The sequence below is a fragment of the Sminthopsis crassicaudata genome, chromosome 5 (assembly GCF_048593235.1).
Source record: "Sminthopsis crassicaudata isolate SCR6 chromosome 5, ASM4859323v1, whole genome shotgun sequence".
Taxonomy (NCBI): domain Eukaryota; kingdom Metazoa; phylum Chordata; class Mammalia; order Dasyuromorphia; family Dasyuridae; genus Sminthopsis; species Sminthopsis crassicaudata.
Genome location: NC_133621.1, coordinates 104,583,190 through 104,605,864, shown reverse-complemented (window position 1 = coordinate 104,605,864; position 22,675 = coordinate 104,583,190). Strand labels below are relative to the sequence as shown.

Sequence of the window (22,675 nt, the reverse complement as noted above, 5' to 3'; positions counted from 1 at the left end):
GTTCCTTTCAATCTCTGAATTCAATTCTTCATCTATCAAATGAAAGATTAAATGATCTCTAAGATTTCTTTCAGTCTGAAATCCTATGATCTTATAAAACCTAGTTAGAAATCTATTGTAGGAGTCAACTAAAATAGCAGTCAGCTTGCATAAGTCTCTTGGATCATATTACTATTTTCTTCCCTTGACTGAGTAAAATAAAATTCCATTTTTTGATACCCCTCAGACAAAGATTTAGACTCATAACATGTGAAGTACTGGTTTTAGTCTTCTTTTACAGTTCAGTGGCCAAGAGAATCAAGTAAAAAGAATTGGGCATTCTCAAAGAAAATCAAGCCAAACTGTTTTTGGTAACCCAGAAAAAAGGACTGAGCAGCATTTTTACCTTTTTTAGTGAAAAATATTTATTTGGAAGAAATAGAGAATTATCTCTCCATCAAACTACTAGCAACCAAAATTCATTTATGTTCCTATTTATCTAGCTTTAGTAACCCCTTGATTCTCCAGAAAACAATTCATTATGAGGGGGCATATGATTAAGGTCATGATGCCAGGACATAAGCATCATAGCTTTGCAGTTCATCACATAGAAAATCATGCTCCACAAAAATGTTCATAAGCTCTGTTGGGCATTATTCTATAGAAGATCATCCACAATTACCAAAGTAGCACCAGTTGCAACTTTCCTGGTCTGTTTATGCCATTAAAAAGAGAATTCTGATTCATGCTACTTTTCAAAATAGACCATTGTGGAGCAACATCATTATGGGGAAGTGGTATATACAGTGGCTAGAATAGGTCACCTGGAAGGTAGCAAAGGCAGAGCCAGGATCTCTGGCCCTGTGGGTCTCATGTTTTAGGCTTGGAGTGAAACAGTGGACCCCGTGTTCTAGGTTTGGATTGGCTCAGGGCATTATTGACTGTCAGGAGAGGTCCAGTCCTGGCTTGAGGAGAATAGTAGTAATAAAAGCATGGATGCAACTAAGCTAAAACTTTTGGCTAGAGTTGCCCCAAGCACAAAGTATAACTCATAGTAACCCATTTAAAAAAAAACAATGATGGGGGGCATGTGTATGGTGCTGTGGATAGAGCACCAACCCTGGAGCCAGGAAGACCTGAGTTCAACTCCAACTTCAGATACTTACTAGCTGTGTGACTTTAGGCGATTCACTTAACTCTAACTGCCTCTTTAAAAAATGCAATGAGGGAAAAATCACAGCTAAAGAAGTAGCATAATCCAGACCTATCAACCACAGGTTCCATCACAGGAGAGAATCTACGTATTTGGAAGAAATAGAGAAGATTTTTTTTTGTTGTTTTCAGCTATCAGCATCATGGATCTAAAACTTGAAAAGACCTCAGAGACCATTTGGTCCAATACTCAAGGAACTAAGGTCCAGAGGAGGAAAATATATGACTTTCCCAAGTTCATACAGGTAATATCTAAAAGAGGTGGCCTTGACTCCAGACCCATTCTCTTTGCATTTCCTACACTGAGTACCAGCAATGAAGGCAATTTGCATTAATATATAAAGAGATGCAACTAGGTAGCACTATTAACATGGGTCTGACATCAGGAACATCTGTTTTAAAATCCAGCTTAAGACACTACCTAGTTCCTGAGCAAATTCCTTAACCTCTTTTTACTTCAGTTTCCTCATAATTAGGGCTCATAATAACACCTACCTCACTGGGTCACTGCAATGATCAAATAAGATATTTGTAAAGTATTTAGCACAATGATTGCATAATAAATGCTTCTTACTTCCTTGAATATACAATTTTCTAATTTAAAATGATTATATAGTTTACAATTTAATCACAGAAGCTCAGGACCTCCTAATTTTTCTGCTACCAAATGTTGGATTTACCCTAAAAAAAAGGAAGAACATGAAGTAGGCTGCCTACTTCATGTCTAAAGACAATCATGACAAGAGTCAAAAACATTGTCCCTGTGTTTTATGACCTACAAAAAGAAGAATTCAAACTATAGCTTCCAGAAATCTCTAACACTCTAACACAACATGCAGCCCCAAGAGGAGTTCTACTTTGAGACAGGAGTCTGGTCTCCCCTGGATCAGTGATTAGAACAGAGGACTCATTCAGTAAGCCAGAGTTGTTATTAGTCCATCATTCTCGAAGAGGACCATGACCTCAGAGAGGGAGGTGATGCAATGACATGAGTGAGGCAGGGCTGTGCAAGGTCACCTGCCTCATTTTCTTCTCCAGTGCTATCTGAGTCCAGTGGCCAGATCAAGACAACAGGAGATGGGCTTGGATGCAATGGGAGACCTTGGCCCTTAGCATAAGCCAAAGTGATTTGGTTGTATCATAGTGTCACCTTCTTGATGTCCTGGTCTTCTTGGATATTACTGTTGTATCACTATTCCTTGCATTAAATCCCTCCTCACTCGAATTCATCCTTCACTCAACTGTTAAAAACATCTTCCTGAAGTGCAGTTCCAACACATTTTTCTCCTCCACCACCATTCAATGGCTCCCTGTCACGTCCAAAAAAATATATAAAATACACTAGTTTAAAAGGCTTTATAACCTGGCTCCTCCTACCTTTCTAGTAAGTAAGCCTTTCTCACCTCCAAGTGAGGTATCTTTTATCTTTCATTTTTTTCTTTCTTTCCCTTCCCTTCCCTCTGTCTATGCAGTATATCATACCATTACCTGTGGGTGCTCTGCCCAAAGTAATATAAATTTTGATCACTGAAACTTTGCAAGATAAACTCAAATCACTCTGGCTCTGGTTGGTCAACAATAGGTCCCTGGCCAAGCCCTATCTGGCCATTATTTGATCCCTAATTGAATCAAGGTGAATGTAAATAGAAATTGTTTCTGCCCAGGAGATCATTATACACTTAAAACAACAATACTATATGATGATCAATTCTGATGGATGTGGCTTTCTTCAACAATGAGATGATTCAAACCAGTTCCAATTGTTCAATAATGAAGAGAATCAGCTACACTCAGAAAGAACTAGGGGAAATGAGTGTGGACCACAACATAACATTTCCAACTCTTTCTGTTATTGTTTGCTTACATTTTTGTTTTCTTTCTCAGGTTTTTTTTTACTTCCTTTCTAAATACAATTTTTCTTGTGCAGCAAGATAATTGTATAAACATGTATACATATATTGTATTTAACATATACTTTAACATATTTAAAATGTATTGGACAACCTGCTATCTAAGGGAGGAGATAGGAGGAAGGAGGTAAAAAGTTGGAACAGAAGGTTTTGCAAGGGTCAGTGTCGAAAAATTACCCATGCTATGTTTTGTAAATAAAAAGCTATAATAAAAAAAGTTTCTGTTTTAACCAGAAATCCTGAAGGTCTTCCCCTCCCACATTGATTTTTTTGACTAGTAAAAAAGGCTACTCTGCCTCATTTCTTACCCATCCTTAATCACTGATTTGCATTGTCTCAGTCAAACTGAGACTACTTAAAGACTTTAGCTTAAAAAGGCCAAGGTCTCCCATTACATCCAGGGCCAACTCCAGTTGTCCTGATCTATAGCTTGCCACTGGACCTAGATGGCTCCAGAGAAGAAAGGGAGGCTGGTGTCTTTGCACAGAACAGCCCTCCATCATTTAAATTCAATTCACTTACATGTCTTGGCATTCCTTCCCTAATATCACGGTCTTCTTTGAGAACAAAGGACAAATAACAACAGTCAACAAGCTTCATTAAGGGCTCACTGGGTTGTAGCTCGGTAACAATAGCCTGGTAAACCATTTAGGCAAAAAAGCTAAACCAGGTTGACAATCATAGGGACATGTCTATCTCAAACATGTGAAGATTCCCCTGGCAGACTGGGTGGATGAGAACAATTTGTCCCCACGGCTATGAAGGTGGCTGAAGCACAAATTGTGGAGCACTTAGAGCTTAATCAATGACTGAAGATGGCAAGGTTTTTGCATTGTACTCTGAGCCATTACCAGTTGTTTTGACTTTTGTCTGATATTTGAGCTTTATTGACTGGGAAGAGAAAGTGAGGCTGGTGACTTGACACAACTTTGTCTTACTTAAATCCAATTCATGAACAAGTCAAGAAATCACCTGTAATGAGTCTTCTTTGAAAATGAAAGATGAACAGCAAGCACTTTAAGGCCAGGGAACGTATAATTAATGGGAAAGACAATAGGAAAACAATTGTGTTCATATATTTACAGGATAAATTAGAGATAATCAAAAAAAGAGACTAGCATTGAGGGGGAATGAAAAAGGCTTCTTATAGAAAATGGAATTTTGGCTCGGACTTGAAGGAAGCCAGAGAAGCTAGGATATTAAGCTGAGAAGAGATAGAATTCCAGGCATGGGAGACAGCAAGTGGCAATGCAGAGAAGTGGGTGAGTATTTTGTTCAAGGAACAGTGAGGAAGTCATTATTATTGGATAACAGAATACTTGGAGGTGAGAAAGACATACTTATTAGAAAGATAGGAGGAGTCAGGTTAAAAAGAGCTGTTAATGGTAGTGTATTTTGTATTTTATTCTGGAGGTTATAGAGTGCCATTGAATGAGGGATGGAGGGGAAAAGTGTCACGTTGGAAATGCACTTTAGGAAGATGGTTTTTGACAGTTGAGTGGAGGATGAATTGGAGTGAGGGGGGATTTAAGGCAGGGAAATCATCTGAAAAATTATTGCAATAGTCCAAACATTAGGTGATAAAACCATATACCAGAATAGTGGCAGTGTCAGAGAAGGGAATATATCAAGAGAAGGTATTAATAGGACTTGGTAACAAATTGGATATGGAGAATGAGAGAACATTAGGAACTCAGAATGATACCTAGGTTTCAGGCCTGAGTAATTTGAAGGATAGTGGTACCATTAATAGAAATAGAGAAATTAAGAAAAAGAGAAAAATTTTGGGGGAAAGATAACAAATTCAGATTTGAACAAGTAGAGTTTAAAATATGATTTTGTTTTGTAAGATTAAGATATGATTATCATGATAAGAATCATGATTTCTTGATTATCAAATCAAGGAAACTGGTGAGACTATAACATGAAATAGAGAGAGAACAAATTCCTGATGGACAACTCAACACTAATGGATATGACCCGGAGAAAAATCCAGCAAAGGAGACTAACAGTAAGATAGGTAAAAGTTGGACTATGTTGGAGTAGTGTCACAAAAACTCAAGAGAAAAGAGTATAAAGGAGAAAAGGCTCATCAATAATGTCACATAATTTAGAGAGGTCAAGAAGAGTGAAGACTGAGAATAAGTCATTATTGGATTTGGCAATTAAGAGATCCTTAGTAACTTTGAAGAAAGCAGATTTAGTTGAATGACAAGATTCAAAGCCAGACTGTAGAAAGTTGGAAAGAAAGGAAATGGAACCACAAAGTATGGTTGGCTTTAGAGCTATCAGACAGGAATAGATGGATCAAGAAAGGGCTTTTTGAGGATGGGGAGATCTCAGACCTGTGGAAAAGGAAGGAATTTATGACCAAAGAAGAACTAGAGACCATTATTCACAAAATAGAAAAATTTGATTATATCAAATTGAAAAGTTTTTGTACAAACAAAACTAATGCAGACAAGATTAGAAGGGAAGCAATAAACTGGGAAAACATTTTTACAGTCAAAGGTTCTGATAAAGGCATTATTTCCAAAATATATACAGAATTGACTCTAATTTATAAGAAATCAAGCCATTCTACAATTGACAAATGGTCAAAGGATATGAATACAATTCTCAAAGAAATTGAAACTATTTCTAGCCATATGAAAAGATGCTCCAAGTCATTATTAATCAAAGAAATATAAATTATGACAACTCTGAGATACCACTACACACCTGTCATATTGGCTAGAATGTCAGGGAAAGATAATGCAGAATGCTGGAGGGGATGTGGGAAAACTGGGACACTGATACATTGTTGGTGGAATTGTGAATATATCCAGCCATTCTGGAGAGCAATTTGGAACTATGCTCAAAAAGTTATCAAACTGTGCATACCCTTTGATCCAGCAGTGCTACTACTGGACTTATATCCCAAAGAAATACTAAAGAAGGGAAAGGGACCTGTATGTGCAAGAATCTTTGTGGCAGTCCTCTTTGTAGTGGCCAGAAACTGGAAACTGAGTGGATGCCCATCAATTGAAGAATAGCTGAATAAATTGTAGTATATGAATATTATGGAATATTATTATTCTGTAAGAAATGACCAGTAGGATGATTTCAGAAAGGCCTGGAGAGACTTACATGAACTGATGCTGAGTGAGATGAGCAGAACCAGGAAATCATTAAATACTTCATTAACAATACTATATGATGATCAATTCTGATGGACGTGGCCCTCTTCAACAATGAGATGGGCCAAATCAGTTCCAATAGAGCAATAATGAATTGAACCAGTTACACCCAGTGAAAGAACTCTGGGAGATGACTATGAACTACTACATAGAATTCCCAATCCCTATATTTTTATCTGCCTGCATTTTTTTATTTCCTTCACAGATTAATTGTGCACTATTTCAAAGTCCGATTCTTTTTGTACAGCAAAATTACTGTTTGGACATGTATACATATATTATATTTAACTTATACTTTAACATAATTAACATGTATTGGTCAACCTGCCATCTGAGGGAGGGAATGAGGGGGGGAAAAGGGAAAAATTGGAACAAAAGATTTTGCAATTGTCAATGGTGAAAAATTACACATGCATCTATCTTGTAAATAAAAAGCTATAATAATAAAAAGAGAGAGAGAATGGGGAGAGACACAGCATGTTTTTAGGCAAGTGACTGGTAGATAGAAATCAAAGGGAAGTGAGATTCTGGATGATAAAGGGGTCAATATTTTTCCAAAGATCAGATGGAGTGGAATCCCTTGTGCATTTGGAAAGTTTTCCTTGGCAAACATCAAGGAGTGGAGATGGTCTCAATTTTTCAGTGAAATAAGGGAAGGTTCTCAACTGAGAGGAGCTATGGAAGGTTTGAGGATGAGTTAAAAAGTTCAGATATGCTTCTATAATGAGTAAGATAACTAAATTTAGGAAGTGTAAAAGCACTGCCTTTCACAGTAAGGGTCAATTTGAAATCATGTAAAATAAATTTGTATTGAATCCAAGCTGCATAGTTTCACAATCTTCTCCAGCTGAAGATTCAGCAGCTAACGAATAGAAACCAAGGCAGTAAGGGATGGTGAAAGTAATCCAAGGCTGAAGTCCAGCAATGCAAATTCAACTACAGAATAAGGGACAAGGGACTTGAGAGAAGACACTGCAGAGCTGAAGTGGTTCACCAAGCGTCAAGATAAAAAAGAATGGGTAGCCAGTGCAGGGATCCTGGCCTGGGAAAACTACTAAGAGGTCAACTACAGAGTTTATGGGGAGGATAAAAAACAGTTAAAGAGTATGAAGCAATGGGAGAAGTGGAATACTAACAGGTTGTAATCAGATAAGAGAATTTCAGAGTACATGAACATGGAAATGATGTGTTTGTGAGTGATGGCAAGGTCAAGGATATGACCATATCTAGGTGTAGCTGAAGTGTGATAAAGGAAACTATGGGAAATAAGTAAATCGAGGAGCTGAAAGATTAGATGTTTGAGGGAATATCAATACACTGAAGGACCTTAGTGAAAGGACAGGAGTTTGGGAGGACAGTAATTCGATGAACCAGACACTGAACTCATTGCTAAAAAGAGGGAATTACCTTGGAGGTATTCCATTTTGATTGGATGATAGATGGGACTGGGTGAATCTTAAAGGTTATTGAGTGATTACAGCAGAGAGCTTGAAAATAATAGGGAACAAGGATTATTGCAACTTTTCTACTTTGAATAGCAAGTCCCCACATCTCAAGAAGATCCAGAATATGAAAGGAATGGGAAAGGAAAAGATTTAAGATGAAAGCAAGTGTGTTACATATAAAACAGACATTCTAGGGAGCAGAATGGAAGGGGCTGCAAGTTTTAGATGGAAGGAGATGAAATTAAAAGATCAGAGTGGGCAATAGGGTTTGAAGAATGGGTTTTGATGACAGATGGGGTTCAGAATCATTAGAATTGGAAGGATATGACCAGGCCAGTTTTTAAATCGTTGAGGAATGAGTTCAGATAGGATAACAACATTCATAGGGTCTGGGCATCAGGGTAGAGTCATCTCAAGACTCAGGTGAGATAACCAATTTGTTGAGAGAGGGTGGCAACAGAATGGCATTTCTATTTCAATCTTTCTTTAGTGGCCACGCCAGGTCACCAATAGAGTACTGATGGAAAGGGTAGATTTTGAGCTTGGCCCCCAAACTGGCACAGAGATCTGCTGTAATAAGGCCATGGTACCTTTAATTTTCTTAACATTGGATTTTTGACAGGGAATTTATTGATGGAAAATAGCCCCACTCTTCCCTTTTTATGTCCTTGTTACAAGTTCAATTTCAAGAAACCATTTTAAAAACTACTTGAACTAATGGGTGCAAAGAAAATTAAAGGAAAAAAATCATTTAAAAAAAATTTCCTTAGATTGTTTTTTAGGTCACTTGTGAAAAAATGACATGAAACCAGGCAGGTTCTGATCTGTCAGGCCAAGGCAAATCCAGGCAAGTTTTTGTCTTGAAAGATAGAAGGGAGTGTGTCTGAAGCTGGGAGATGGGAGTTACCAGGTCTCCTTGTATTTTAAGGCCAGGCATTTCTTAGTTTAGGGAGCTATTTGTTCATATTCTTTATTCCTTAGAAGCTTATTCAAAGCTGATTTTCAAAAAACTTAGAAATAGGCAGTTTGTTTTTGGCATCCTCCCATTTCCCGTTGCAGTGTCTCTTTCCCCACTCCTGGAATCTCTTCCCTTAGGTACCTGCCTTTTTACAGCTCACTGAAAAATTAATGCTCCTCAAGTCAGGCACCAAGTGATGAATTAAGGCTATGCATAACAAATCATAGAAACATCCACTAAGATTTGAAGTACCCAAATCAATACGTCCCAAATCTTTTGAACTACTGAAGGGACTATCTTACATGCTTTCACTGGGCCCTATTCTTTGAATAAAAGGACTCTTGGAGATAAAGTTCCAAGGACTTAATTTCACACATGATATTTACATATTACATAATAGAGGTATCCAGGTTTTCTTGTATACTTGAAATCACAAATATAGATACAACACATTTCTTCCCCTCCCTCTACCCATATTGTAAGGCCAGCCCTAAACTCGTTGGCAGACCTCTTCCTCAGTCCCAGAGGATGTTGTCACTTCCATGTAGTGCTATGTTTTTTATTGTAGTTCAGGCATGTCCAATTCTTCATGATACCCATTTGGAGTTTTCTTGGTAAAGATACTAGAATGATTTGCCATTTCTTTAGATGGCTCATTTTACAGATGAGGAAAGCAAAATAAAAAGGGTAAAATGATTTGCCCACAGCTTGAATGTGAATTCATGAACTTCAGGAAGATGAATTTTCCTGATTCAAAAACCAGTATTCTAGTCACTGTACCATCTGGCTGCCCATACAGTGCCATATCTTATACCAAAAGCACTCATTTCACCAGACTTTAGCTTGTACAGGAAAGATTGTCCATGATGAGTGTCTTAATTGATCATTGGGTGCTTGGTCTAAGGAAACTAGAGTGCAAAGATGAAGTAGAGAAACAGCTGGATCCTAGTAAAAAGAAACTTGGGCAGCAAAATGCAGAGTAAGAATGAAATAACCTCAGTGCAGGGACTCTGTGGGAACAAAGGATTAATTCAGAGCCATCTGCCAGAATTCAAGTTAAACAGACTAGGATGAGGTAGGGTGGGGGAATTGGAAAGGGATGGCAAGGAATACTGTATGTATACCTGTGGGGGAAGCTTCAAATATGACTGGCAAAGACATCTATGATTTTTTACCTTGAAAGGAAAAAGTCCCTTACCAATGAAAATACTTGGCATTAATGAGCTCTCTAATACCAACATCAACCAAGCCCACACATTTCTGCTATTAAATGGGATCTGGGTAGGGAGGAAAGGCAACAATTTTATGATGTAAGTAAGAGCCCAAAAGGTCCATGAAAATCTCTTTTTAAAATGGCATTGATGATTCTCATTTATGGTTTCCTTTTGTCAATTAAGAGCAACAGTGCTCTAAAGAGACTGATTACTGGGAAATGTGAATGATTTCTCTAAAAACCACTCCAGCTCTGTGGAAGAAATGGGTTGGGGAAGTGCCATAGTGAGGTGGGGAAGGGGGAAGGGGCTGGCAGGGCAGACAGAAGGGTGGTTACGTTACAGAGATGCTTCAGTTCTAAAAGGACGGACTTAACAGTGTCAAGAACTGCAGTGTGATATCCTATCACTCACAAGTATAGCCAAAGGGGATGGGGGAGAAAAACAAAACAAAACTTATCTACATGCTGAAAACATGATTGAAGCTAGCACATGCCATATGTTTGATTTCCACAAATATAGTTTATTTATTTATTTTATAGCTCCTCTAATATCCTGATTCATCAACACTTAAGCTCCCTAGACTTCAACTCCTACCAATACTTGGGAGCTGCTGAAATCCTCAGGGCAAAGCAGGCATCTTGGAATGGACTACACTACTGGAAATGAACATAAAATCAAATCCACTGGTGATTTTGGGTGAAGCTAATGACCAGGCAGAATTTTCAAATCCATTCTTCCTGGTCTGATGGAGCCCATGGAGCCCCTTAATAGAATGCTTGTTAAGCTACTTAATATAATAATAATAATAATAATAATAACAATAACAACAACAATAATAATAATAGCTTACATTTACAACATTACACTTAAAGGTTTATAAAGCGCTTTACATACATTATCTCATTTGATCCTCACAACAACCCTGTGAGGTAGGCAGTACAGGAATTTTACAGATGAGGAAACAAAGGTTTAAAGAAATTTAGGAACTTGTCATTAACACACATTGATTAACTTGGACTTGTACATCAGTCTTTGGCCTTCCAGCCAAGGACTCTTTTCTAGACACCACTGGGTAGTAGGCACTCAAAGGCAACCAGAAGCAAATCAAGACTCACTGGTACCACTGGTAAAAACAATGCTACACGATTTACTGTTGGCGAGACCGTTCTCTGGCTTTCCCATTGCTGATAGATGAGGGAAAGAGGGGTGGTGGGGTTAAAGCAGAGGATAGGAAAATCCTTAAAGCCAAACTTCACCGAAAATTAGCTTCTTTTTGCACAAAATAATGATTCTTCCACTATTAGTCACAACTAGTGATCATTGACATCCAAGATGGCATAGGAATGATGGAGATCATTGCATTGGGGTGTCTTCTCACTTCATTCCTTCAAAATTGAGAATTTCTTTTAAAATCCTTTGAGTTATGTTTAACTCCAACCCTCAGCTGAGTAGTATGACATGATGAATGTTGGATCAGGAGCCAGGAAATGTAGGTTCCCATCCCAGCCCTGCCTGTGTGGCTTTGTAAGTTCACTTAGCCTCAATTTCTTCATCTGTAAGAATTAGGGGGTTAGACAATTTTTAAGATCACTCCCAAGTTCTGAATTTCCAAGTGTTTAATTAAAATTCAAAGAGGAGAAAGACTCAAAAATGATCTTTCTTCTCTTCCCTGACTCCTACCAATAAAACCCAGGGTCCAGGGAGATAGGTTTTTAAAAACCTGCTCTGGCCTAACAATCTATGATGCTAAGATGTAGGATCAAACATCTGGCATGAGAATAAAAAGCAGGAACTTAGGATATAGCAGTAAAGTAGGGGGAGAGGACGAACACCTGAGAACCCCAAATGGACCAGAGCAGAGAAAACAGGAATCCATTTACAAGATAGGATAGGGAATGTTAATAATGTCAAATCCTGTTACCTGTTATTGGATTGGAGGTCCACGGATCATTCTGAGAATCTCTCTTAAGTGTAGCATGCAATAACAAAATGAACAGATGGGACAAAAGAAGCAGAGAGAGAGAGAGAGGTTTTAGATGTAAATACTAAATGAAAATGTTTTGGGTTTTTTTTCCTACAAAAAATATTTTACAAGCTAAGAAAAAAAAGAGAGCTTGATATATTATTGTACAATTAAAAAGGCAATTTTCATTACCTATTCATATGAGAAAGGGGGATTTTTTTCTTTTATAAACAGTTTATTTTAAATCATAAAAAAAAAATAAAGGCACAAAGGTCAATTAAGTTAGGTCTCTTTGGATAAGTGAGAGAGAGTAGTCAAAGACTCACTAGAAAGAAAACAAACAAACAAGCATACAGGTGCCACTGCTTCACCAGTGTGAGAAAACTCAAGGTACCTGTTCTACAGGTAGAGTCAATGGAGCAGAAGACCCAAGAAAAATTAAAGGCAAAAGTCTAAAGAGGCAATGGTTAGAAGCCCCTAGTCCCAGGGACAGGACTTTAGACTTTCCTCATAAAGACACAATGAAGGAAACCTATTTCTGGACCACAGGAGCCCAGGTGAGTATCTCTAGAAAGAAGCCGAGTTTGGTGCTCTGTATCTGAAAGTTACATGCCTAAGGCATTGCTCTTGACCTGTAATTTTCTTACAGATTTATGATTTAAAAAATTAAAATAAAAAAAAAAGTGAAACTAGGGCTGGGAAGTGGGAGTGGGGGGAAGGGTGGGGAAAGGGCAGGATTTAGAGCCTCTCATGTCCTCTCAACGCCAAAGCTCAATTCAATCCAAGTCTCTGGCTAAACCGAGGGGGAGGCATCTAATCTCTTCAGTTTGGCTGCCAGAGGGAAGCTTCAGAAAGCTAATAAATACTATTTACAACAAGGAGAAGTTCAGAAGATAGAACTCTGGGCATCCGGATAAAGGGAGAAGGGGGAGGAAGGAACTACAAGCAACAAGAATAGACAAGAAGGTCTAGAATAGGAAAGCCTCATTCTCTTACATATTATACCTGTAGTATCGAGAAGAGGAGGGAGGTCAAAGGAAGATAAATATTAAGGCATAAAGAGAGTAGCTTGAGAAGAGAACGTTGATGTGTTTTCCTAACAATTCTCTTAAAAGCTGTAAAGCTTCATCCTGGTAACCTCAGTTTGAACTCTCACCCATCTACCCATCCACACCAACACTAAACACCTAGACAAGCCAGATAGTTAATGGTCAACCACTTCCTGTAAAGAGACCTTGTGAGTTCTCTTTTCTGAGACTGGGGACCCTGCTCAAAGAGACTCATCTCTTCCTCTAAGATTGGTCTTGCCACAGTGCTGAGGGTGAGGGAATGACTTCTTGGCATGATTGCTGGATTGCTACCTATCCCCTGGCCCTGATGCTAAAATAATTTTCTGTGGCAACAAGGGAAAGAGAAAGACAGGAGGGTGAAAAGGAATGGATTTGAGAAGATACTCAAGATCTCTCAATATTTATGTATGTTGAAAATCCAGTTTCTCTTCTCAGCCCAAACTAACACTTTGCAGTGCTTTGGTTAAGATTGGGTAGGTTCTGTTCAATGAGAAAAGTGAAGGGAGGGAAGGAGATGAGGAAGAAGGGGAGATGAAGAAATTCTTTAAAAAGTAGCATTGACTCTTCTGTCAATTTCAATGACTTTAAGTGTTTCATTTGTCTCCAGTTTGGAGCTGACCCTGTAAGTAAGAAAAAAAAAAAAAGAGTTATTCCTTAGTAACTATAGCCATAATATCCTCCCCTGTCTTTTCAAAGTTTGGTCATTAATTTTTGCCAACTAACACAGACATTTTCCCTCCTACTGGGCAGAGAAGCATGGTGTAATGCATAGAGTATTGGGCTTAAGAATCAGGAAGACCAAGGTCGAAATACTGCCTAAGAAACTTAATATTTGTGTATTCCAAGTCTCAACATCTGTGCTTCAATTTCCTCCCTTGTAAAATGAACACGTGGGACTAGGTTGACTCAAGATTGATTCACCTAATCTCCTTGAGTGTGTATCACCATCTGTAAAAATGAGGGGGCAGGACTAGATGGCCTCTATGGTCCTCTCTACAGTCAATTCCAGAGCCAATGCCCAAGGTTGCACAACAAGGTTAAGTTTTTGAGGCAGATCTATAAGCAAATGTACCAGGATTCAAACCCTTAAATGAAGACCACTGAAAAGAGAAATGTTTGGGGGAGAGAGAAGATCGAGGGAGGGAGTAAATGGAGTAGAGCGTATAAGTGGGTGAATAGGACTCCAGTGAATAGTGGGAAAAGCCTCAAATCCTGGCAGTGGCTATGTAATCTTAGGTATGTTCTTAAATCTCTCTCAGCTACAATTTTTTCATCTGCAAAATGAGAATAAAATTCCTGCTTTACTTATCCCAAAGGATTATTGTGATGAGCAAATAAACAATGCACCTGTAAAAATGCCTTGAAACCATTCTGTAGGCAGTTAACTTTTTTTTTTACTAGCTAAGATAAGAGTAAGACAGAGGTGCCCAGGGTCACATAGGTAATAACTGACAAAGGCGGGATCTGAACATAGTTCCTCTGAATCTGGAGCCAATGCTCTTCCCACTGTCTTAATCATAATCCTGTGGAGTAAGCTAGACAAAAAGCATGAGCTTGAGCACACTTCTTGCTGACTCCAAAGTTAGTGCTTGTTCCTTACCATGTAAATAGTCTCTTTCCATTCTTCCTCTACTGTCTGTCTCTCTTTCCTCTTTTACTCTCCCCCTTCTCTCTCTTTCCTCTTTTCCCTTCCCCTCCTCTTTTCTCTCCCCCCCTCTGTCTTAATCTGTGTTTGTCTCATTTTCTCATTCATTTTTCATTTCTCTACATTTGTCACAGTGCCTTAGAATAATGAAAGTTTCCCATATAATCATTTTTGATTCTCATTGTAACTTGTATGAATTGTTTTAAAAGCCACCAGTGAGGATAGGATCTTGGAACAAGTTTTAATGAGTAGATAATGTGAAATTAGCAGCATCCATAACATCTAATTTTTTTTCAGACAACAAAAAGGCGAACATCTGCTTAGGTCAAACCAAATTCCAATGTAATATCATATAAATAAGTCAACCTTTTGAGGTTTTAAAAAAACTACTCTAAAACTTCTTAAACCGTAGGTTGACCTATGCTGGGTATGTGGGCAGCTGAGTTCTCTATGTTCCAGCTCCCCACTGCTACTTAAGTAGCTACTAATATGTAAGCAGTCCTTGCTCTGATTTCCATCTCAAAGCCGTAGCTAACCGGCTATAGAGATCTCCACAGCACCCTTTCTGGCATCATTGAGCTGGAATAGAGAGGCTAGGGCAATCATAACCTGTTAGTAGCCAGTGATCGCAGCAAAAGGGATAGACTAAGTTTATATGACCCCTCAGAGATCACAAAACTATCTTTAGCTAGGTTCCAATAATGATCTTGCAAAACCAAAACAGAAGAAAATAAATGTATTTTCATTCCACTCACCTGTGCTGCCCAAGTTCCAATAACACCGACTTCTCTAACCTCATCTCATTTGATATCCTGAACTGAGCAACATCAGCCTCTTCGGTCCTGGGTCTTGGCTCCAACATGGACATCCCAAGGATTGGGGGCCCTCTTTCTCTGTCCTCAGTGTCTCCTCGATCCCCAGGTAAGCCAAGGCTCTGAGACTCCTCCAATGGAGGGGGTTCTTCATAGATCAGCAGACTCCTGGATCTCACTAAGGACAGAATAAGGAAACAGAGGCAAGAAATGATCAATCAACCACAGTCGAGCTCAGTCTACAATGCAGGCCTCCACAAATAGTTTAGAGGCTGGATCTGTCACCTCTTTTAAATAGCATCTATCATTATTAAAGGTTTCCGTGTTTTCTACATTTAAAAATGATACTGTTCTGAAAAGAACAATAGAAAAGCATATCAATACAGGGAGTTGTCACCCCTATTACTTTCACATTATACCTCCACCACCTTATAAAAATATTTTTGGGGAACGATACGTAAATGGTGGTGACTAACCAAGGATTTAGGCAAGCCCAAAACCAGAGAGGACCAGGGCATTTTCATTCTATTCTTCAAGGAGGAAAATTGGATATAAAAATGACAAGGAAATTGTAAGGTCATCTCCAGTCTTCAAATTAAGGCTATAAATCACAATTCAAGCATCCTTCACATTTTTTTCCCTGAGGCAATTGGGATTAAGTGACTTGCCCAGGGTCATACAGCTAGGAAGTGTTAAGTGTCTAAGGCCATATTTGAACCCAGATCCTCTTGACTTCAGGGGTGATGCTCTATCTGCTGTGCCACCTAGCTGCTCCCCATCTTTCACTTTTAATTGAATTAACAATATTTTCTGAATTTACACCAGATTTTTCCTGTTAACTTCCATTACAATTTGTAACTACATTCCTGTAGTTAGTGGGAAGAATCAGAAGAGATGGGAATTTCCCAAAAGACTGCTTAAAATGTGTTGCTAAGCTGCTGCTTCTTCCCATGATGATCTTGTCATTAAGGTACAAGAGCATCACTCTTGCTTGGAATGTTTTTGATCACTTTTATAACTTAGCAGCTATTTCTCTGAAGTCAAAAATTCTCTCCTTGACAATAAGTATATTTTTCCTATCTCAGATCTTCCACATCTGCAATTATGAGCATTTTGGTTTTTCTCTATTTTTTATGGCTATTTAAAATTGCTAATATAACTGGGTTGAAATATCAAATTTCACCAGTAGGTTTCATCATTTAATATTAGTAGCACCAGTCTCATCAGTTGAAGCAAAAATATTTTAATTTTATTTTGAAATAAAAATGTTCATCCTATTTCTATTTTCTTTGCCTGATGCATTTTAAAAAATGCATTGCATCAAGTAATGAATCTTGGTCCTCTGATATATTCTTAAATTCTGTTCATTCTCCTGTTCATGATGTATTCAGATCAGGATATTCCTTAAATCCCAGCCTTTACATTCCACAAAATAATTGAATTTTTTGCTTCTTAACTTCTCTAAGTTTAAAGTGTTGCATATATTCAGTTTCTAATTGGAGGAACACCTGGGAGATACTAGAAGACGAAAATGATGTTCCAAAAAGCTAGGGAAGTAGGAACAAGGAAAGATTGGAGAAACTTATTCCTCCCCTTGGGACTCTCTTCCTTTCGATGTAAAATGCCTTAAGGTCTGTCATGTGAAATGAGAAATTGGAGGGGCAGAAGATAAGCTCTTTCTGATGGATTGGCTTAGGTATTTTACTTGTTACTTGATTTCATACCCAAAATATAAACTAATAGTTTTCCCAATCAACAGAAAAATTAATTCTCCAACAGTCCTTAGTTCTACAACCTTGTATCTTTGGTCTTCAAACAGATCACTTACCTAATCATGCTTTTTCACTTTACCTATATTCTTGTGCCACTGTTCTTTCTCCTTTCCCACCATACAAGACTTCTCTATCTGGTCCCTAGCATCCTTGTAGCCTCAGAATCCTACCATAAACCATGAGAGGACCCTGGGACTCAAATTTTAAGAATCTCTTCCTTAAGGGAAAAAAAAAGGCCTATTAACCTTAGAACCCTTCCAAGTGTATTTCTCTTCCAAATGGCAAGGTGAAGAGTAAGAGAGACCAGAAAATCCATATCAAAGCTCAGGAAGTAGAGTTAAAGATTTGTCAAAGGAAGAAAAGGAAAGGAAAAATGAAAAGGGAAAGGAAGAATAGAAAAAGAAAGAGGGTAAACAGGAAAGAAGAAGAGAGGAGGGAAGATAGCTGATAGACAATGGTAGACTATATTCCATTACCAACAGAGGCTGTGTATGATTCTGGAGTAGAATGTTGGCTTGGAAGAACCATCTTGGTAGCAGAGGGATAGGGCCCGTAGCTCTGAGAAAAGCTGCCAAACACAACAGCAAAACATAGCACAACGACCTGGGTGAGAAAGAAAACATTGGGAGTTTAAAATTATAGGCAGAAACTCCACAGAGCAAATTTTATGCATGGAAGAGGAAATAAGAGCTTCATGCTAACAAGACTCAAGGTCAAAGATCAGGCAATTAAACACACAGAAACAGTGACAACCTCAAATATGGCTTTCCCACTTCTTTATCCCCTTAGTATTGAGACAGTATACTTGGAGAAAATAAAGACAGTAAGAATTAGATGGGAAGAGTTTCTACGACTTTATTTTTTAAAGCCTCTACCCCTTGGGACTCACCATGAGACAAGTGCCTGTCTGAGTGCTGGCAGCTTTGCAGGAACGGGAAACCTTGCCCACAACCAGAGACTGGAGCCTCTGTAGCTGCTGTAGGAGAGTTCTGCAGGGGTGACAAGTGAGAAAAAACAAAAGTGAAAGATAAGCAAGCAAGCTTCTTGAAACAATTGTTCCCTATGGTTTTGTGCCTATTGTTTTAACAAAGAGTACATAGTGATTCTGGCAAGAAAAAAATCAAAACAATTTCTTTCCTAAAAAGCAAGATATTGAAGAGCTAATGCCTTCCAGCACAGCTGTCACAATTATTGATCATTAGTTCAACAAATATATATTGAGTACTGAGAATATAAATGAAGACCGAGCTCCTGACAACCAAGAGCTTATAATTTTGAAGGTGAGATAAGAGAAGCATGCAAATAATTACAATATTAGGCAATTGTGTATCATAATAAGAGCAAAACCTCAGCTATTCAGACAGTTTTCTGTAATAGCTCCCCTTTCAGAGACAAAAGAAATACTCCTTGGCACATGAAAACATGCCAAACAACCAAGACTACCAAGAGAAGACATCTTTTGTAGAAAGACAGACTACAACTGAGGGTCAGTGTTATTTTAAAAAAACCCAACTATCCTTTTCCTAGCAAAAGGAAAAAGAGAGAGAAGATATTGATCAACAGGGGTCATGAATATTGGCGGCAAGTAATAAGTGCTCCTTGACTACAAAGAGCCATCAATGATAAGCAATAACAGTTTCCTACGTCTCAAAAATTTTCAGGTATTTAGGAGTATGTTGGGAAACAGCATCTCAGTATTGTACTTGCACATGTGGAAGGCATAAAATTATCTCTCCAGTAATTGATCCTATCATCTTTTTGTACCTTTAAAAAAAAAAAAAAGGTCATTCTAGATCCACAGGCTTACCAGACAGAGGTTAACAAAACTATTCTATAGCTAAATAATTATAAAGTCTGACCCATGGGGGCTTGAGAACAACTGGGAATATATTCACCATTTTTCTAATATTATCTTACTAAATCAGCTCATGAATCAGGATGTTTCTCTGAATACATGAAGCTATTTAAAAAAAAAAAAAGAAGAAGAAGATTTTGTGTAAAAGTTAATCCATTACACAGGTTCCATATAGGGAACTTTCAATCTAACATTAGAGATGTAATTCTAAATGTTTCCAGTTACTGGAATTGTATTAAAAGTCAAACATTAAAAGTAGAAACCAGGGTCTTGCACTCCTGTCTTCCAGTACCTATCTCTACCATCTTTTGAGGATTCTTTTAAGCTTTGTGGTAGCACCTTTCACATGGTAGGTATTTCAGAAATAATCACTGAACTGAACTGAGTAAGGTCCTGCCCTTAAAACACTGTAGCATGTATTTTTGATGTGGTGAAGGGAATTGTTCCTTCATACCTGAAAAGCACAGGAGAGAGAGAAGTCGGTACACATTGACAAAGATATACATAACGGTCCATCACATTAGTGATAACAGAAATCAAAGACATTATTTTGGATTATGATGATACATGTGAAGATGTTATGCATTTTCTGGAGGGAAGGAAAATAACTTGGGAGAAAGTTTCTCCAGCTTGACTCAGTAATTAATTTTGATGAAAGACAGTCATGTTACAGTATTCCTGAGGTCATTCACTTTTACTTTCTGAGAAATGGGCAAATGAACAAAATACAACCAATGTCAGAGGATTTTCAAGAAATTAAGCACCAGCATCATTTCTAGGTTCAGTTTCCATTCAATATCAATGTCCCCTTCACCAGCTGCATTTGCATCTACAACTACAATTCCACTTTATGATGATAACTGATGTTCATAATGATCCTGATTTATTAAAAAAAAAAAGGTTAAGTTCAATTTAGTGTCTTCTGCTTAAAGTGAAGATGTCAAGGGAAAAATTTAGAAAGATTGGCAAACAAAAAGAATGTAAAAGTGAAGTTTTTTTGTTTGTTTGTTTTGGGTTTTTTTGGCAATTGGGGTTAAGTATTTTGCCCAGGATCACACAGCCAAGAAATGTTAAGTGTCTGAGATCAGATTTGAACTCAGGTTCTCCTGACTTAAAGGTTGGTAAAAGAGAAAGAACTCAAAGGATTTGTGCCCATCTGAAAATTACAGCTGCATAGTTTACCATACAAACAGAAAGCTTTTCAGGAAGCTAAGTGGTACAGTAGATAGAGGCAATAGGCCTGAAATCAGAAAGACCTGATTTCAAATCTAGCCTCCAATACTTATTGTGTGATAGTGGGCAAGTGATTTAACCTGTCTGCCTTAGTTTCATCATCTGTATAATAATACTACCTAATGGAGACATTGTAAGGGTCAAATGAAATAATATTTGTAAAGTGTTTACCACAGTGCCTGGCACATAGTAGGTACTTAGTAAATGTTTGCTTTTTCTCTCCCTATCCCTTTTTAACCCAAAGTAAGGAAAGCATCCAATTTATTTCCAGTTCAAGATGGTCAAGCAAAGCTTCCTAAATGAGGTTTGGTCAATATTTATAGAAACTCCTAGATATATAACATTTTTCCAGACCTCAAAAGGCAATAAAGAAATCCCCTGATTTTGGAATGGAAGTCCTGGCATTTGTGTCCTGGATCTAAGAAAGTAGACCAGTTCATTTCCACTTCCCGATCCTTAGCTATAAAGGAAGAGTAAGCACACTTGCATTATGTACTCTGTACTGTGGCTATAAGAGAAGTGCTTTATAAGCTAGAAAACATTGATTATTTGGTTGGCAGCTCTTTTCAAAACATAAAGATAACTATACCCTGAACCCAGCAGACAGGTTTTGTCTTCTGGAAGGTTCTAATTTAGCTCTGCTGAAATAAATTGACAAAAGAAGTTCCTATTTCAGATAAAAAGAAGAATCACAGAATTATCAATTTTGGCTAAAAGAGATCTCAGAGGCTATCTAATCCAACACCCTCATTTTACACATGAGGAAACTAGAGTCCAGAGTACTATTTGTCTAAGACAGTAGGTTGCAGTGTTAGAATTTGCAAGGTAGTTTTGATTCCAAATCCAGTACTCTTTCTTCTAGTCATAGGAGAAACTTAGCTTATGATGTTCAATGGTGCCACTGAACTTGATGGCCAGTAACAATAAAATTCTGATGACACCACCCATCAACAAGGTTGAGTTGAAACTAGCAGGAACAACCCTTGAACATATATAATTCACTCAAAAATGTATTAACTCTTTTTTTATTTTTAAAACATGTTTTGGAAACAAGAGGAAACATGAAGTAGTAGATGAAAAAGATCTAGGTTTAAGCCTTATCTCTGACAAATTATTCTCTTTGTGACCTTAGACTTAATCTCTTGGTGTTACAGACCACTGTTTAAAGATCTGGAGCCAGAAAGCAATTGCTGATTTATAGAAATGAAGGGAATTTCCTATAATGTGAAATCATAGAGCTGGACTAAAGCCCTTCAAAATATTAACTGGTTTTACATGCTCCTATATTAGGAATTCTTACTTGGGTCTTGCAAACTTACTTATTTTTAAAATATTTTGATAATTGTGTTTCTATACAACTGATTTCTTTTATAATGCCATTTGTTAAAAAAAAAACCTTCTGAATATGCATTGCACATATTTAACTTATATTGGATTTCTTGCTGTCTTGGGGAGAGAAGTCAGGGAAGAAGGGAGAAAAAATTGAAATGCTAGGTTTTGAAAAGGTGAATGTTGAAAACTATCTTTGCATATATTTGGAAAAAATAAAACTATTGAAAAATGAAAAATAAAAACCTTATGAGAAAGGTTCCAAAAGCTTTACCAAATTATCTACCAAAGGAGTTCATGACTCTAAAAAAGATTAAGAATCCTCATCCCATAGTATTTCAGAACTATGAAATGTGTTCTTCAAAATGGAAACAAACAAATAATACTTGACTTTGGCCATGATCTGAAATAGAATTCAAAAGCACTGGCAGAAGCTCAGTTTTTTTTCTCTTGAGAAATAAAGGAATTGGACTGGATGATGTTTCTGGTTCTTGCCAATTTTAATGTTCCATAGTCTATGATCTAAATCAATCCTAAATAGCTCAAATGCTAAACATTAATTCCCCTAAATCCAATTACATAACCAAAATATTGACAATAATACAATAACCTCAACATTAAATAATAAAGAGAAATGACACTAACAATAATGTAATGGAATTTCATATTTATGGTAACCTTGATAATCCATCCTTCTAGGAAATGCATTTTTAAGTTGTTCTTCTAGAAGTACAGATGACTCATTCTTGCCCTGCCACCTCTTGTGACCAAGGATATATGTTACTGAACCAGATTAAGTAGTATATATGGAAACCAGAAATTTCAGCATTACCACAAAGCACTCAAGCAATTTGAGTTCATCAGTCCAAGAACAACCCCCTAAACACCAGCAAACAATATACCACTGATAATAACCCAAGTTATCAGCTAAAATTCTAGTCTGATTTCATATAATAGAACTGATCTTTCTACTACAAGGTACTACAAGGCTAGAGGCACCATGGCATAATGGAATGAGAACCATTTTAGGAGACAAGAAGATCTGAGTTTAAGTCCTGCCCTGTGACACAAACTAGCCATGGTTGACAAACTATGTTTA

General features: G+C 37.6%; 1 protein-coding gene across 1 annotated transcript in view; it reads right to left on the bottom strand.

The window, feature by feature from the left end:
• Positions 1 to 10,396: 10,396 nt before the first annotated feature.
• Positions 10,397 to 22,675, bottom strand: part of CREB3L2 (cAMP responsive element binding protein 3 like 2) — a 157,640-nt gene continuing 145,361 nt past the window's right edge. Inside the window, exons 9-12 of the mRNA XM_074267816.1 lie at positions 18,049 to 18,148; positions 17,636 to 17,762; positions 15,331 to 15,565; positions 10,397 to 13,550 (exon numbers count right to left, since the gene is read on the bottom strand). Of these exons, the coding sequence (XP_074123917.1) occupies positions 13,475 to 13,550; positions 15,331 to 15,565; positions 17,636 to 17,762; positions 18,049 to 18,148 (538 nt within the window). The 3' untranslated portion in view covers positions 10,397 to 13,474. The remainder of the gene's footprint in view (positions 13,551 to 15,330; positions 15,566 to 17,635; positions 17,763 to 18,048; positions 18,149 to 22,675) is intronic.